General features: G+C 42.6%; 2 protein-coding genes across 2 annotated transcripts in view; both read right to left on the bottom strand.

The window, feature by feature from the left end:
• Positions 1-14,262, bottom strand: part of UBXN2B (UBX domain protein 2B) — a 344,843-nt gene that overhangs the window by 114,127 nt on the left and 216,454 nt on the right. The gene's annotated exons all lie outside the window — the stretch shown is intronic.
• LOC138282530 (E3 SUMO-protein ligase KIAA1586-like) lies at positions 2,042-6,300 on the bottom strand. Its single transcript, XM_069220222.1, has 7 exons — positions 5,251-6,300; positions 5,090-5,153; positions 4,944-5,005; positions 4,784-4,848; positions 4,635-4,697; positions 4,492-4,548; positions 2,042-4,363 (listed from the first exon to the last, which is right to left on the bottom strand). Exon 7 carries the CDS (start codon positions 4,322-4,324, stop codon positions 2,651-2,653), a length of 1,674 nt encoding a protein of 557 aa, XP_069076323.1. The 5' UTR covers positions 4,325-4,363; positions 4,492-4,548; positions 4,635-4,697; positions 4,784-4,848; positions 4,944-5,005; positions 5,090-5,153; positions 5,251-6,300; the 3' UTR covers positions 2,042-2,650.

The raw sequence follows: 14,262 nt of genomic DNA, 5'->3' as shown, positions 1-14,262 counted from the left end.
GCCCTCTATCTGATATATCTAGGTGGAGTGAGTAACTAATAAACCATCATGGCTTGCAACCCATTCTCTCTTTCTTTATTGTGGAGTCAAATTGGTTTCACTTTGATTTGAAATTGACATACTGATGTTAGCTTCTAGAATACACATTCAGCAAATAACCAGTGGTTCGTAAGACCATTAGCGCAATCTGTTTGACAACTACACTAGAGCCCAAAGATATAGGAAATTAGACTACATCAATTGATTAAGAAGAGGATGAAAGTGTAGGCGGCTCAAAAATACCCTAGTAATAATGAGAACGTGCCAAACCGCAGTCCATGAAGCCCATGGTTCAATTCAGAGTATGGGCAGTGTTTTGCCATTTCTGAAAATGGTTGGTGTGGCTTAGGAGTGAGTAAAAGTAGGGCTTTGCATCATTAATTGTGTGTTGTCAAGCTTTACAGTGTTTTGTGTTTATGTTGTGTGTCTTGCGGTGTGGTGTCCACCTTCGAGTCCAAGAGGGCAGAAAAGCAAGGCATGAGAATTAATGTCCTGCTCTCTGTGAGACGTAAGAATACATTTGCTGCTCTGTGTAGGTTGCTTTTTTATATACATGCATATGCGCTAGTTAAGATGTTGAAGGTAATTATCAGACTCGATATAGCCTAGGATCCTTGGTTTGATAATAAATATATTGTGTTTTTTCTTGTTTAAGTTTTGTGATGTCAGTCTGTGAGGTACCATTGGCAGCACAATTAAGATAGGGAACTATTAAACTATTGGTGTGAGAGTGTACTAATAGTGATTGGTGTTGGTAAATCCTTTTGCGCACAGGACAAGCTACACTAGTCAGAGTAATTTCAGCTGCACGAAATTTCACTTGTGTGTGTGAAAACATATAGAGAGCATTATTCCCCATTCATCCCCTTGAGTGAGTGATAACTTTGATTTCTTTAGTGGAACAGACAAGAGTTATTTGTTTTTCATTTGTAAAATATTGCTTGTGTGAAGAGAATTTTGAACAGGGGAGAGCTGCTGCAAGCTGCGTCATAAGGTGCCTCACTGGTATTGACCAGTTGCTGTGTGCCGAGCTGATATCGGTCATTAGGTCAGCAGGTGTTGTAATGTGAGAGGTCAGTGTAGAGTGTGCCTCAATGAGGCCGCAGATTGCTAATACTATATACTACATTGTGATTCACTGAAAACTAGTGCTTGTTTGTATTGAAAGTGTTGATTTTGATAAGTTAAAATGAAATGCTTTCGAACATTGAGAGATCTTCTTAGATGTGATATAAGGGGGCCTGTTCATGAAGGCGAGAATGCTCCTTTTGAAGGCGCACCCAATCATTCCATGGTGACAAATGTTGGGTTTCTCACAGGGATTAGGGTTAATCAATGGAGCAAGATCACTGAGAAAGAAGGGTCCTTCCAATTATCTTACTATGGTACTTTAACTTGAATATAATAGAAAATTATAGCAAGCATTGTATGACATGATGCCCCCACCTAGACCAGCACAGTTTGAGGCTTTAAATGCCTGGGCGCATGCAACATATTCAAAAGACAAAGAGAAATATTAGACCTGAGGTAAAAGAAATGTTTGTAACTGTATGGATGCAAAGTGGGATGCCGAACAACAGGTATGGAGGAAAGACATGACTGAAGGAATTAGGATGCACCCTTTATTGACAAATAATAAGGCAGAGAAAAAAGATAGCGCAAAAGAAATGTGATAAAGATGCACACTCCCGGACTAGCATTGGTCGCGATCAATGTTCCTTCAAATTGTTTTCCACTGTGTGCGGCAATGTGATATCTCTGTGCGCTGCAGCCAAGGATACGTGCGCCAAGAAATTGACCATTCATGCGAACGCAGCACATAACTACCAAAATCTTTGCCATTAGCCTCTCCATACCACTTAAGCAAAAAAGGGATATTTGTATAAACATTACTCCATGCAATAGGGTATTAGGGCAGTTTTGTGACCTGGTTACACACCCCAAGGACATGACCTGTTAAGTGCCACCTACACCCCAGTTAGAGAAAACAGAAATCAGGAGGTTGAACCATTATGGAACTTTAATGAATACTCTCAGAGTGCTGGAGAAGGCCCTGCACATCAAATACAGCCAGTTGTATAATTAGTTAACGTTTACAATTTGATTAACACACTGTTGACAAATGCCATGCTGCCCCTGCCAAGATACAGGCTGAGAAATGTTCCTAGCCCACCCACACATGGACTGTAGGAGGAGCCGCATCATAGTTTAGACAAGTCAGGTGCCAACATTAGATGTGTGACATGTTTGTTTTTCTCGCCGGTCCTTGCCATTCTTCCACTGCTGATAAACTCGGTCTAAGTCAACTTTCCCATTTGAGAGGTATGCCTTTGTCCTCATCAGCATATCTAGGTGACTCTCCTCTAGTCTGTTTCTTAATTTGGACTTGATTGAGTTCATGAGGCTGAATCCTCGTTCGCAGTCTGCACTTGAAGCCTGGAAAGTTGCACAGACATCAACAAGCTGAGATACAACACTATATTGTGCAGCATTCCACAGAGTGAAATTCACCATGTCTTGAAAGGTCCTAAACAGTCCGCTTTTTATATGCACTGCCACCACATATTTATAATCTCTGTACTGCCGAACAACATCATCAGGGGTGTCACAATCACCCAGGACCAAGACCTTTTACTTTTTCAACAAGTCTTTGTACATTCTCATTCCCAAAATCAAACTGTGATTGTGTTGTTACTGTATGGAAATCAAAGCTTGTCCATTCCTTCAATGCCTCTTCTGGGAACCTTCTTTCCATGTGCTCACAAAGAAGTTTAATGAAAGATAACATCGGCTCACTATCATACTCTCGGTCCTCTCTGCACAAAGCCATCAGATCTCTTACTGTGTTGCTCCAAAAGACAGTGTCGCCCAAGTACTGTTCCTTCATTTGGGTAATTTTTGCTCTTGCATATTGTACAGCTTCAACAGTGGTCAAAGAGCTTTTTTGAAACAACTTGCACAAAGATACAAGTTCACCCAGAATGTCATTTAGTGCTACAAAGGAAATGTGGAAGTTTGAGTCGGATAGTTTTTTGTAGCAATATTTAGCAATTGGGTCATTCTCCTCAACTCTTTCATGATCAAAGTATTTGAGAGCAACCTCGTAATTACGCAAGAGTGCACCAACAGCAAAATGCCTTGAAAGCCACCGCACCTCATTGAGTGGCCGAAAGGAGACCGCTTCACATTCAGTGACCAAAGCAATTTCATCCAGCTTGGACTTCCTTAACGGAGAGCGGGAGAACACAGTGTAGACAGTCCTCAGTAATGTTTCCACTTCCCTGATCATCAGCACTTTTTTCCAGGCATCGTCAACTCCCAAATCTTCTCTGTGCGCAACACAGTGCTGCTCAACTAAATGGGGAATGGATTGTTTGAGGCGGGCAGCAACACCATTGTTCTTTCCCAGCATCACTGATGCACCATCTGATGTGAACATGACCATTTTCATAAGATCCAGCTTATTAGCAGTGTAGAAGTCTTTTACAGCTATAGTGATAGCCTCCGCATTGCATGCACTCAGAGTTACAATTCCCCCAAACACTGTTTTGTGCTCTGTTGATGTTACAGATCGGAACTTGAAGTAGAGGATGAGCATTTTTGTAACTGAAATATCTGTGCTCTCATCAATTATCAATGTGTGATACCGAGCACTGCGAAGTTCTGCCATGAAGTCAGAGCGTATCACGCTGTTGATGGCCTCCAAAAACTCAAAGGCATAGTTCTTGCTCCTCCAGCTGTCTGGTATCTTCACATACAATGCGACGTGGTCATGGATGTCTTGAACAGATAACATTGACGTGTTCATTTTGACTGCTAGCAACACATTGTTGATGAGAATCTTTATCTCCTCAGGCAGGGATCTTTGCCGTTCAACAACTTCTAGTCTGTTTGCTCTGTCACTGGCATTTTCTGTTAGCATGGTGCGCACTCCAAAACCCAGCCTGGCAGCAGCACTTTTATTTCTCAGTGTCACCAAAGCAGATTCATGAACTTTGCTACATAGATGGCATTTCAGGTAGTCCAGCTTCCAGCCATCATTCCATTTCTTCTCTGTAGAAAAGACCCCTCCAATCTTTGCTTCTGCACATACTATGCAAATCAGGCCTACTTCTGGATTGTTTAGAAATAGCTCTCCCAGTTGTACGCAAACCTTGCTCCGGGACTTCTGTGTCTTAGTCTCCACAATTTCTTTCAGCCATTCTTCTTTGAATACAAGACAGCATTTCTTCCTTTGTGGTGAAGCACTGCTCTCTGCAGAAGTCACAGCTTTGCACTTGAACATTTTGGTGGCAATCAGTCTGAGCCTACTGTGCCGCAAAGCCTGCAAAAAAAAGAAGGACATTATTTAAAGTAAACATTATTTAAAGTTGGTTTTTATGCTATTGAATGCAATCTTCCAGACAAGACTGAGCTATCTTTTGGAACATGTAGCGACAAGCAAGTAATTACCTGGGCCTTTCTGTTTGATCTCACACCTGTCTGGATATGTAACACTGTCTAAGATCTCTGCAATAGAAAAAAAAATGGTAACAGAACATGCTTGTGTTCCAGTATTTCAGATGTACTACAAAGAAAAACTACTAAATAATTACCTGGTCTTTCTGCTTGTAGTCACGTCTGCCTTTTCTAACCAATGTTAGCACTGTCTAAGAAGCCTGCAAAAGAAAAAAAAAGGGTTGAAGAATGTTGTAATTTTATAATGTACCAGGTGCCACACAAGTGAAATCTACCAAATAATTACCTTTTTTTTCTGCTTCCATTTACATGCGCCTTTTTGTAATATATGAGTAGTGCTGATGGTGATGCCTGCAATAGAAGAAAAGGTGGGTAAGGTGGTTAAAGTAGGTTGTCATATTCCACTGTACAAGGTGCACCACAATGAAAATCTGCTACATTATTACCTTGTCTTTCTGCCTCTACTCACATGTGCCTGTTCAAATTTGTGTAGCAGGGTCTAAGATGCCTGTACAAGAGGAAAAAATGATTAAAGCACCTGAACCTTTCAAAGTCTCAGTTGCACCATAAGGAAAAACTAGCAAATAATAACCTGCTCTTTCTGCTGCTACTCCAGTCTGCCCGTCCTCATCTATGACCAGTACTGTCTGAGATGTCTGCAGCAAAAGAAAAGATGGTTAACAGTTGGTTACAGCATGTTGTCATATTATAATGTGCCAGGTGACCCAGATGGGGTACCTATCAAATAATTACCTGGTCGTTCTACTTCTACACATGTCGGTCCATTCAAATCTATAACTTGCTCGGTCCGACAAACCTGTAATAGAAGCAAAGGTGTGGATCATGAACGTGATTTATGTAGAGACCCTTAATCCCACCTGGAACGTCTACAGAATTACCTGGTCTTCCGTGGTACTCACGCCTGCCCGTTCAAATCCAGATGTTGCCAGATGGAAAGAAGATATTTAGCATAGGTTATAGGAGTTACAAAAACATTATGCATGACAGTTCCAGAGCAATTGAGTAGTTACCTGGGCTTTCAGTTTAGATGAACTCAGGTTCGATATTATCATCCGTTCGGAAACCTATATCACGCGTTAGACATTCGATGATGCAGCCTTTACAGGCCTCAAGTTATCTGCTCGGCCACTCGCTAAGACTAATCGGATTTATAAGGGTGAGCCATTTTTAGGCCTACTGGCCCGTTCTGGCAAGCTGACAAAAAAAAAAGTGTTCTGTTCATTCAGACAGTGAATGAGGAATGAAGGTGCCTTCAAGTCTTGTTGTTGTCTTGTCACATTTGCTGTGGGTTCAACGACAGAAGTCCAGTGCCAGCTTATGTCTTACAATTTGCAGCTTATTTTATCCTGGAGATTAATGGTTACTTTTCTGCTTTGACTGCAAAGTTAGAGGATTTAATAAAGTGTGCTGTGGAGTTCAGTTTGTGACGAAGTAGCGTAAAAAGAATCACGCTAATTCGGCGCAAACAAAGTCCTGCCTTTTACTTTTTTAATTTACAGGCCCTGGGCACATGTAGTGCAGTTTACTAGGGATTTATAGGTAAATAAAATATGCCAATTGGGAATGAACCAAAGATATCCTGATTAAGGGAGAGAGCATATGAACGTTAGCACTCGTACTGTTCACAGAGTACTAAAACCAGCAAAAACAGTGTCAAAAAAGTGTAGGGAGGCAGGCAGAAAGTTGTGGGATGACCACCCTAAGGCTGTCAGGTCTAACAATTGTCTTTACCCCTCCCCCAGCTGAAAGTGGGGAGAGCTACCAAGCCCTCTGGGAGCTCTCAGCACTAAGGCGGAAGAATCTGGTCGATTAGGTTGGTTAATTTGATCATTACTTTTCCATTGTTTAAGTGTTATGGTCAGAGTGAGGCATTTAGTGGGGGAGAAGCAATTGTACTCCCACCAGGGATTATAAACATGGGGGTGAGAGTTATGTATGTTGTACAGTTGTTAGCCATGCACCTATGTTAGGTGCATAGAAAATTAGATCTATAACCACGATTAGGGTCGCTGGATGCACTAAGAGGACGTTAGATCTGAACTTCTTGTCGCCTGATTTTGACATTCTGGAGCTAGGATAAATTGTTGCTTAGGTGAATGAGCCATGTTTGGGAGCCAGTTTTAAAATGTGTCACATGAAAGCATAGTGAATGAGCACTGATGGACCTGTTTGCCTGACAGGTTGTCATAGATGAAAGTCAGTGATGATCTGCTTATAGATGAATTCACAGTGAACTTTTCATAACAGAAAAAAAACATTTTTTTTTTTTTTGCGGTGTGTCAAGGGAGTGCTTACTGAGATGACACTGAGGCAGATTACCATTAACACCAATAGGTTTGATGTCAATCATGATCTACTGAGATAGCGGGATTTTCCAAACAAAAAAGCTACGTTTTTTTTTTTAAGTAGGAGCAAACAAGGGGAAATCTGTGCAGAAATCTGAGCAGGTGAACATTCTTTGTAGATATGGAGCTTCATTGTGTTTTTCCCTTTGCACAACACAGCATGTGGATGCTGCACTGCATTGCATGAAACACTATCAACCCTTGGCCTGAGTGTTTAATGCAGTGTTCCTGCAAATGTTAATATTATTACATTTAGGGCTGTTTGTCAAGTTCAAATATAAAGACCCACTTGTCTTTAAACTGACCAACAAATATGTAAATAATCTTTAAAAAAAACATTACTTTTAAATATTGCTAATACTTACTTATTGAATCCATCCCAAAGCCAGGCTGAATGTTATCATCCACTGCACCAAGGATTTATTTTCTAATTGTGATGTCAGCTATTGCTCCCTTTTATTGAACACGCTGTTTGAACATTTGATAAACATAATTATGGGTACTTTTCAGCTTTCTGTGTGGGTGTTATGATGTTGTAGTGGCCTTTGTTACCTAATGACAGTACATTTTGCAGCAACGCAATGTTTCTATTTTTTAAACGCAGCGCTGACGTCCTCTCTCCCACATGATGCAGGCAGCGACGTGACGCTGCAAAAACGTGCGCGCTTGACAAAGGGGCCTGCGTGGGGGTGGAAGGAAGGGTGCGTGCCCGCATCTTACAGGGAACATTGAATTTGTAATAATACTTTGTGGTGACGTTGTGATATTGTTGTAAAATACAGATGGTACATGAAACCCGACGTACATGAAAGCAAATTAATTCAAAAATCTTTCCTGAAAGGAGGCAGGCCTGAATGAAAAAGTTCATAGAATCTGGGGACCATTCTATGGGTAAATCTGATGAGTCAAGAATAGAGGCTGGGCTGAAGACGGCAGAAAATGCACACCTTAGCACCTCTTGCACTGGAGCGCAAAGTAAAGATTTTTTTAAATGCTTGCCTTTTTTAATACAAAATATTAATTATATAATTAATGATTTTACCAAGTCCGGGCTGCTACTGAGACAAACTTTATTTTAAGCACAAGGCACTGAGAATATACTTATTTTTTCCAATGCTTGCAAATAAAAACACATTTGTAATAAAAAGAAATCTGTCTGGAGAGGAAGAAACCCGTGGAAACACCTCATTTTTCGGTTAATTGTATTTACCCCAATTCCCAAGTGTTTACATTGCCACCCTGTATAAGTCAATGAGGCCACGGAAAACCCAACTTCAGTGCATCGTTTTTGTTAAAACACATCTTTTTACTTTAAATAGAAAACAATAGTCTATACATTGCAATAAAAAACTATTTAATAAAATTAGATGAAAATATGTGCCCTGTAATTCATTGCTTTATTCTCTCAATAAGTGCCGATAACACTTAAAATCTAAATGCAGGAACGTGAAAAATTTTACCAATGTAGAGATCAGCTTTGGTGAGAATCAATTAAGTGTTTCATTCATAACACTTATGGAGCAGTCTTCACATCCGTTAGTTATGTGTGCTCTGGTGGGAAGTATCCACAAATATATGCAAATTAAAAAGATCAACCATATCTGATACAAAATGGTGAAAACACGCTCTTGGAATTCGAGCAAGTTGGCAGTTTATTAGACATCGACAGATCTGATGGTCCTCTCCTGTCTTATGATAGTAGAAGGGGGACAATGTGGGAAGGGGATCGCTGTGGCCATGTTGGAGGACAATGTGGGAATCAGCCATGTTTCATTCAGGAAGAGCAGGTCTGGTTTGCAAGATTTTGGTGTCATGTCTGGTGAGCGAGCAAGTGCTGGGAAGGATGAAGGATAGGGAGGGGTGAGTTCAGAGAGTGATGGGGTTGAGGTGAGGGTGGTCAGAGAAGGTGCAAGAGGTGCAGGAGAACACCCCTTTGATGTTGGCGGGCAAGGCTTGGCCACAATGTGGGGCAGAGCAATCGGCTCGAGAGCACAGAGAGACTGAAAAGTAGCAGCCATGAAGGGGCGGGGGGCTGTATACCAAGGGTCCTAGCCTGTGTGGGGCGTGGACGGGTGCAGAGGGCTTTGCCTTTCGCTTGCCAGCAGCATGTCTACCATTAAACAGGGGTGGTAGATGGAGCTTTGCTAGAGGTGGGCGGGCTTAGCAGGTAGTGGAAAGCCTGAGAGGAGTGTAGCACAGGGGAGGTGATAGGAAATGCCCCCACGGAAGATAAAAGGGCACAAGGGAGAGAAGACAGCGGGAAAGAGGAGAGCAGTGAAGAGGCCAAATATGGCAAAAAAAGTCCATAGAAATCTCATGGAAAGAGACTAAAAAAAGAGCAAAAAGAGGCACTGAACAGAGGAAGACAGGAATTCGTGAGAGAAGTGAGAGATTGCCCAGAAAGTGGCAGAGAATTAATGTGAGGCGCTCAGTGGACGTCAAAGAATAAGTGAGAGTGAGTGCGTAAAAGGCAACCGAAAGTGGCAGAAATGCTCGAATAGAGGCTTGGAAATACAGAAAAGCAAGAATCAAAGTGGCAGAGAGAGAGAAAGCCGGGTGCTAGAAGGAAGCGTATGTTGCTGGGGAGATATAAGTGCCCCCCCCAATCGAACAATGAGCATTAGCAAAATAGTTCAATAAATTAATAGGGGAACCACACATTGTGAGGCACCGGTCGATAAGGGCTCAGTCACGGGTCCGTTATCAGTCCACACCTCGGAGCTCGCGCATATTATATCTATAAACTGGTGTTGGTTAGTGGTGCGGCACACACTGTTCATCACCTCCAGTACCCGCCGGTGATCTTTTTCAGAGTTGTTGAAGGAGCTATCATTACCTTACTTCTTCCATATGCACAACTCTGCCTCTTAACGTTTTTAAGCATCCCAAGGAACAGCATGCCACCTGTCCGCAAAGCACTCCGGTGCCTCGTCAGTAGCAGGTAGCGCTAGGTAAATGCTATTACAATACAGTACGGTGGCATACTTCAAATATCGATGCACCAGCATTAAAGGATGTGCACGGCCATCTACAATGTACGGGCTGCATACTGGACCCCGCCATGGAAACATTCCAACGGCTCACCGGGGTCAATAGGCGCTGTATCACGGTAGTAACAATTTATTTGTTCATGCAGCTTTATATAGTGCCACTCGACCGAAGGTATTGGAGCACTTTATATGTACTATTTTAACAATCCCACTACAAAAGGAATGCCATCTACTTGTGAATCTAGGCCACGTGCTATTCTCGGGTAAGGCTGTGACCCCGCAACTCTACCTCCGACCGGGGGGTGGGTCAGGGGGTGAGGCTCCCCGGGGATGCCTGTTGTCTAATGTTTCCAACTTTCAGTGACTACTTCTTGGATAGCAAGTTAAGGGTTAATGTAGGGGGTGGAAAGGATTTGCCCTCTCCCAGGAGGACCATAGCTTGTGTGACAGACCGAGGGTGGGAAAGTGTGCTATACCAAGCACACTTTCCCACCCTCGGCACTTTTACTGCCAGGGTGACCACGCATGCAAATACACTTACCTGCTTTAATCAGGTGCTTCCTGTCTGCAGTGATCTGTCCTCGGATGGCCACACTGTTGTTTTTCTTCCTGCTCGGCCGCAAACAGTGACCCGTTTTCGCGCTGCTTTTATTTTTAAAACGCAGCACTGACGTCCTCTCTCCTGCATGATGCAGGCAGCGACGTGATGTTGAAAACAACGTGTGCGCTAGTCAAAGGGGCCTGCGAGTTGGGGGAAGGAAAGATGCGCGCGTGCCTGCGCGCGCACCTTTCAGGGAACATTGGTCGCGATGATAGTAAAGACTTTTTGGAGGATTTGTTAGCTTCATGACTGCCTCCATATAATGCAGTTCTGCCAGATGGAGGGAATAAACCAGTTGTTGACAATAATGTGACTGCACCTACTAGGTAAGGTCAAACTCAAACGGGAGGAACACCTCCAGTTGCCCCAATCATGACAGCAGGAGCCCCCGTTATACCTACTGTTACTACAGCCCCAAGTTCACAAGCAATTGTATGGGTTCAAATACACAAGCAGGTGCTACGGCAACCAATCTATCTGTAGTGTTTTCAGTGCCTGGTTACACAGGGTGTTACTAGATATGGGAGCATGACCCTAGGTAGGGAGTGCACCAAGTGGGAGCCAAACCACTGAAGATGTGGTTAGGTTAAATGTAGAGAAAGAGGAATTTATCAACCTGGACGAGGGATTTGCATATGGATAACATGAGGAGGAACGGGACTTCGGCCCCATGTAAATAAGCTGCCCAATGTGCTATTGAAACTTATACAATATCAGAAAAATCAAAAGGTCTTCGCTAAGGCCAGACCTCAATAACGGGCTTAGGCATAAGCTGTATACTCTACTCTTGCATAGTGTTGGAGTTTTCTGCAATTAGCAATATATGTGCTTAATGATATGAGCTATTTGCAATTGAAATAAAAAAGGTGTGATGTGTAAAACTGTTTTTATGGCCAAATGCTTACTAGCTCTCACTTGATGTTCTAAAAAATGGCTGCTGCTTCATAATATTTATTGTGTGTTTATTTTTATTTGTTATTGACACCACACGCAGCAAAATGTGCACTGTTTATTTTGTATGCAATTCTGTCCTCGGTGGAGAACAGAATTTAGCTACTTCAAGGTTCTTCCTGCTAGCACAATACATAACATTTATTCAAGACATCTTTTATTGTTTATGTACTTAGTTGTATTCTTACATATCTGGGTGACATTAGGTCAGACAGGGCATATCAATATCCATGTAGTGGGATAGTGTTAGGATGGTAGGGTTAAATGCCATTTTATAATGCTGAAATCTGATCTGTTACCATGATAATATGTTTGCTGACAAAAAGCTCACATTGCATTTTCTATGATTTTCTATGCTGAAATTGGTTATATAAATAAACCCCTGGAGTAGGGGGTGAGCTGGAGACCCTTTTGAGTCTTTTGGATTTCTACTATGGATGCTGTCCAATTCTCTATTAATTTGCTGCATTTTGGTACTTAGCCTATTTTACATATTTTGCTTAATGCTGCATGCACTTAAACTTTGAGAGCCTTCTTTGCAACTGACATAGATCTTCCAACTAATTTTTTGAGACTACAATTCCATGCTTTCTGTATTCTTATTGCATTGTTCTTTAATATTTTATGGAACCTTTATTGCTTTTCTAAATTATTGATCTCAAACTCACTTTCCAGTCAGTTTATTATTGACTGTATTTCAAAATGCTGTTGTGAATCTTGTCTTTAGGGACACATTGCCTCATCTATTCTTCAGGACAACACTGTCACAATTCTGCAAAAGGAGCAGTTGCTGTATTTATTTAATCTAAACTTAACTAAGATTCAGACCTTTCAAATAAATTTTAGAATACACATAATAGATGATACGCTAAAAAATCATGAGAACGTTTAATTTAAAGGTACATCTGGGGCAGTACATGGAAACAGAGCAAACTGGAAAGATCAAAGATAAGTGGGCTCAGCATGCAAATAAAAAGAAAGAAGAGGAGGATTTGGGAGGACACTGACAAGGGATGACCGGAGTGTCTCTGGAATTAGCACTTATCCCCAGAGAGAGGTAAATGGAGGAGGGTATGTGCATGTAACTTGGAGTCACAGTGATCTTGCTACATTTAAAAATCAATTGTCAATTTTGAGAAAGAATCCTGGTTTGTGGTACATTTAGGTTGAGCAGTTTGTGAAGATTTCGTAACTGTTGAGGGAGGATTGGAATGCCTTTTTCAACACTGTGGTTCCTACAAATCTATAGGCTGAATGTATATTGTTGAAACAATGGCCAAACGCTGAGCCTCCGAAAGTAGTTCAGGCCAATGCCCATTCTCCTGAATTCATGTAGGAATGTGAGAAGGTGATTAACTTTTTGAAACTTAGAGGCCGGCAAAAAAAGATTTATTGGTTGAAAATAAACTGAGCCACTCAAGAAGCTAAGGAGGAAGTGTATGCCAATTATGAACACCTCATGCAGGGATTCAGACAACATAGTGGAGTTGAACATCCAGAAAGTGGAAATTTGAGCAGTTTTGTGTCTCACTTTGTTCTTGGGTTGTGCCTGGAGATTATGGCCCTCATTACAACATTGGCAGTAAGTGCCGCTTACCGCCATGCTGACTACCGTCAACATACCGTGAGCGTGGTGGTATACCGCTACCCGTATTATGACCCACACACAGAAATCCGCCACTATACAGACAAACACACGGGTTCGCCAGACCACAGGTCAGTGATAAAATGGCGGTTCCAAAACCCACACCGTTACGCCAACAGAAGTACGCCCAGAGCATCATGACCCACGAATCACCGCAGCGGTCATTCAACCGCGGTAAAGTATTGGCCACGCTCAAAATACCCACACACTAACAAAACAACACCACATTGGACAATTCAAAATACACACACCTGATACACATACACACACCATACCCACACCACTATAAAACACACACACACATTACCCACAACCCTTTACCAATACAAACAAGTGCCACAAGAGACATAGCAAGATCACAGACAAGACCAAAGACACACACCACCATCACCTATACAACATCCACGCACCATACATCACACACCCCAACACAGCACCCCTCACACCCTCACCCACACCATTCACAATACACTCATGACACTGCAACGACACCCCAGGTTCTCTGAGGAGGAGCTAAAGGTAATGGTGGAGGAAATCATCCAGGTAGAGCCACAGCTATTCGGATCACAGGTGCAGCAGACGTCTATTGCTAGGAAGATGGAGCTATGTCAGAGAGTCATGGACAGGGTCAAAACCGTGGGACAGTACCCAAGAACAAGGGATGACATCAGGAAGAGGTGGAACGACCTACGGGGGAAGGTACGTTCCGTGGTAGCAAGACACCTGATAGCAGTACAGAGGACTGGCGGTGGACCCCCACCTCCTCCCTCACAACTAACATGGGAGGAGCAAGTCTTGGCGATCATGCATCCTGAGGGCCTGGCAGGAGTAGCAGGAGGACTGGACTCTGGTAAGTCAAATCTTTACTACTTTATCCCCTACCCTAGCTGCATGCCATCACAAACAACAATCCCTACCCTCACCCTCATCACCCCACCACCTCACATATACCCCACCATCACAACCCACCCATCCCAGTACCAAGCCCTGCATGCAACACCAATGCATGGACCCCATCACAGACCTGCATGGACACCCATCACCACAGAATGCACACTAGTGACAATCACTTAGCCAAACCAAGCACAACTCACACAAGCAAAAGCTGCCTTGCTAATAACAAACATAGAGGGAAACATATCCATGCACAAGATGCCACACACAGATACAATAACACTGCATTTACATCCCCACAGGACCCCCACTCAACGT

The sequence above is a fragment of the Pleurodeles waltl genome, chromosome 2_2, assembly GCF_031143425.1.
Source record: "Pleurodeles waltl isolate 20211129_DDA chromosome 2_2, aPleWal1.hap1.20221129, whole genome shotgun sequence".
NCBI lineage: Eukaryota > Metazoa > Chordata > Amphibia > Caudata > Salamandridae > Pleurodeles > Pleurodeles waltl.
The sequence above is the reverse complement of the archived record's forward strand: the minus strand, read 5'-3'. Positions and strand labels throughout refer to the sequence as shown.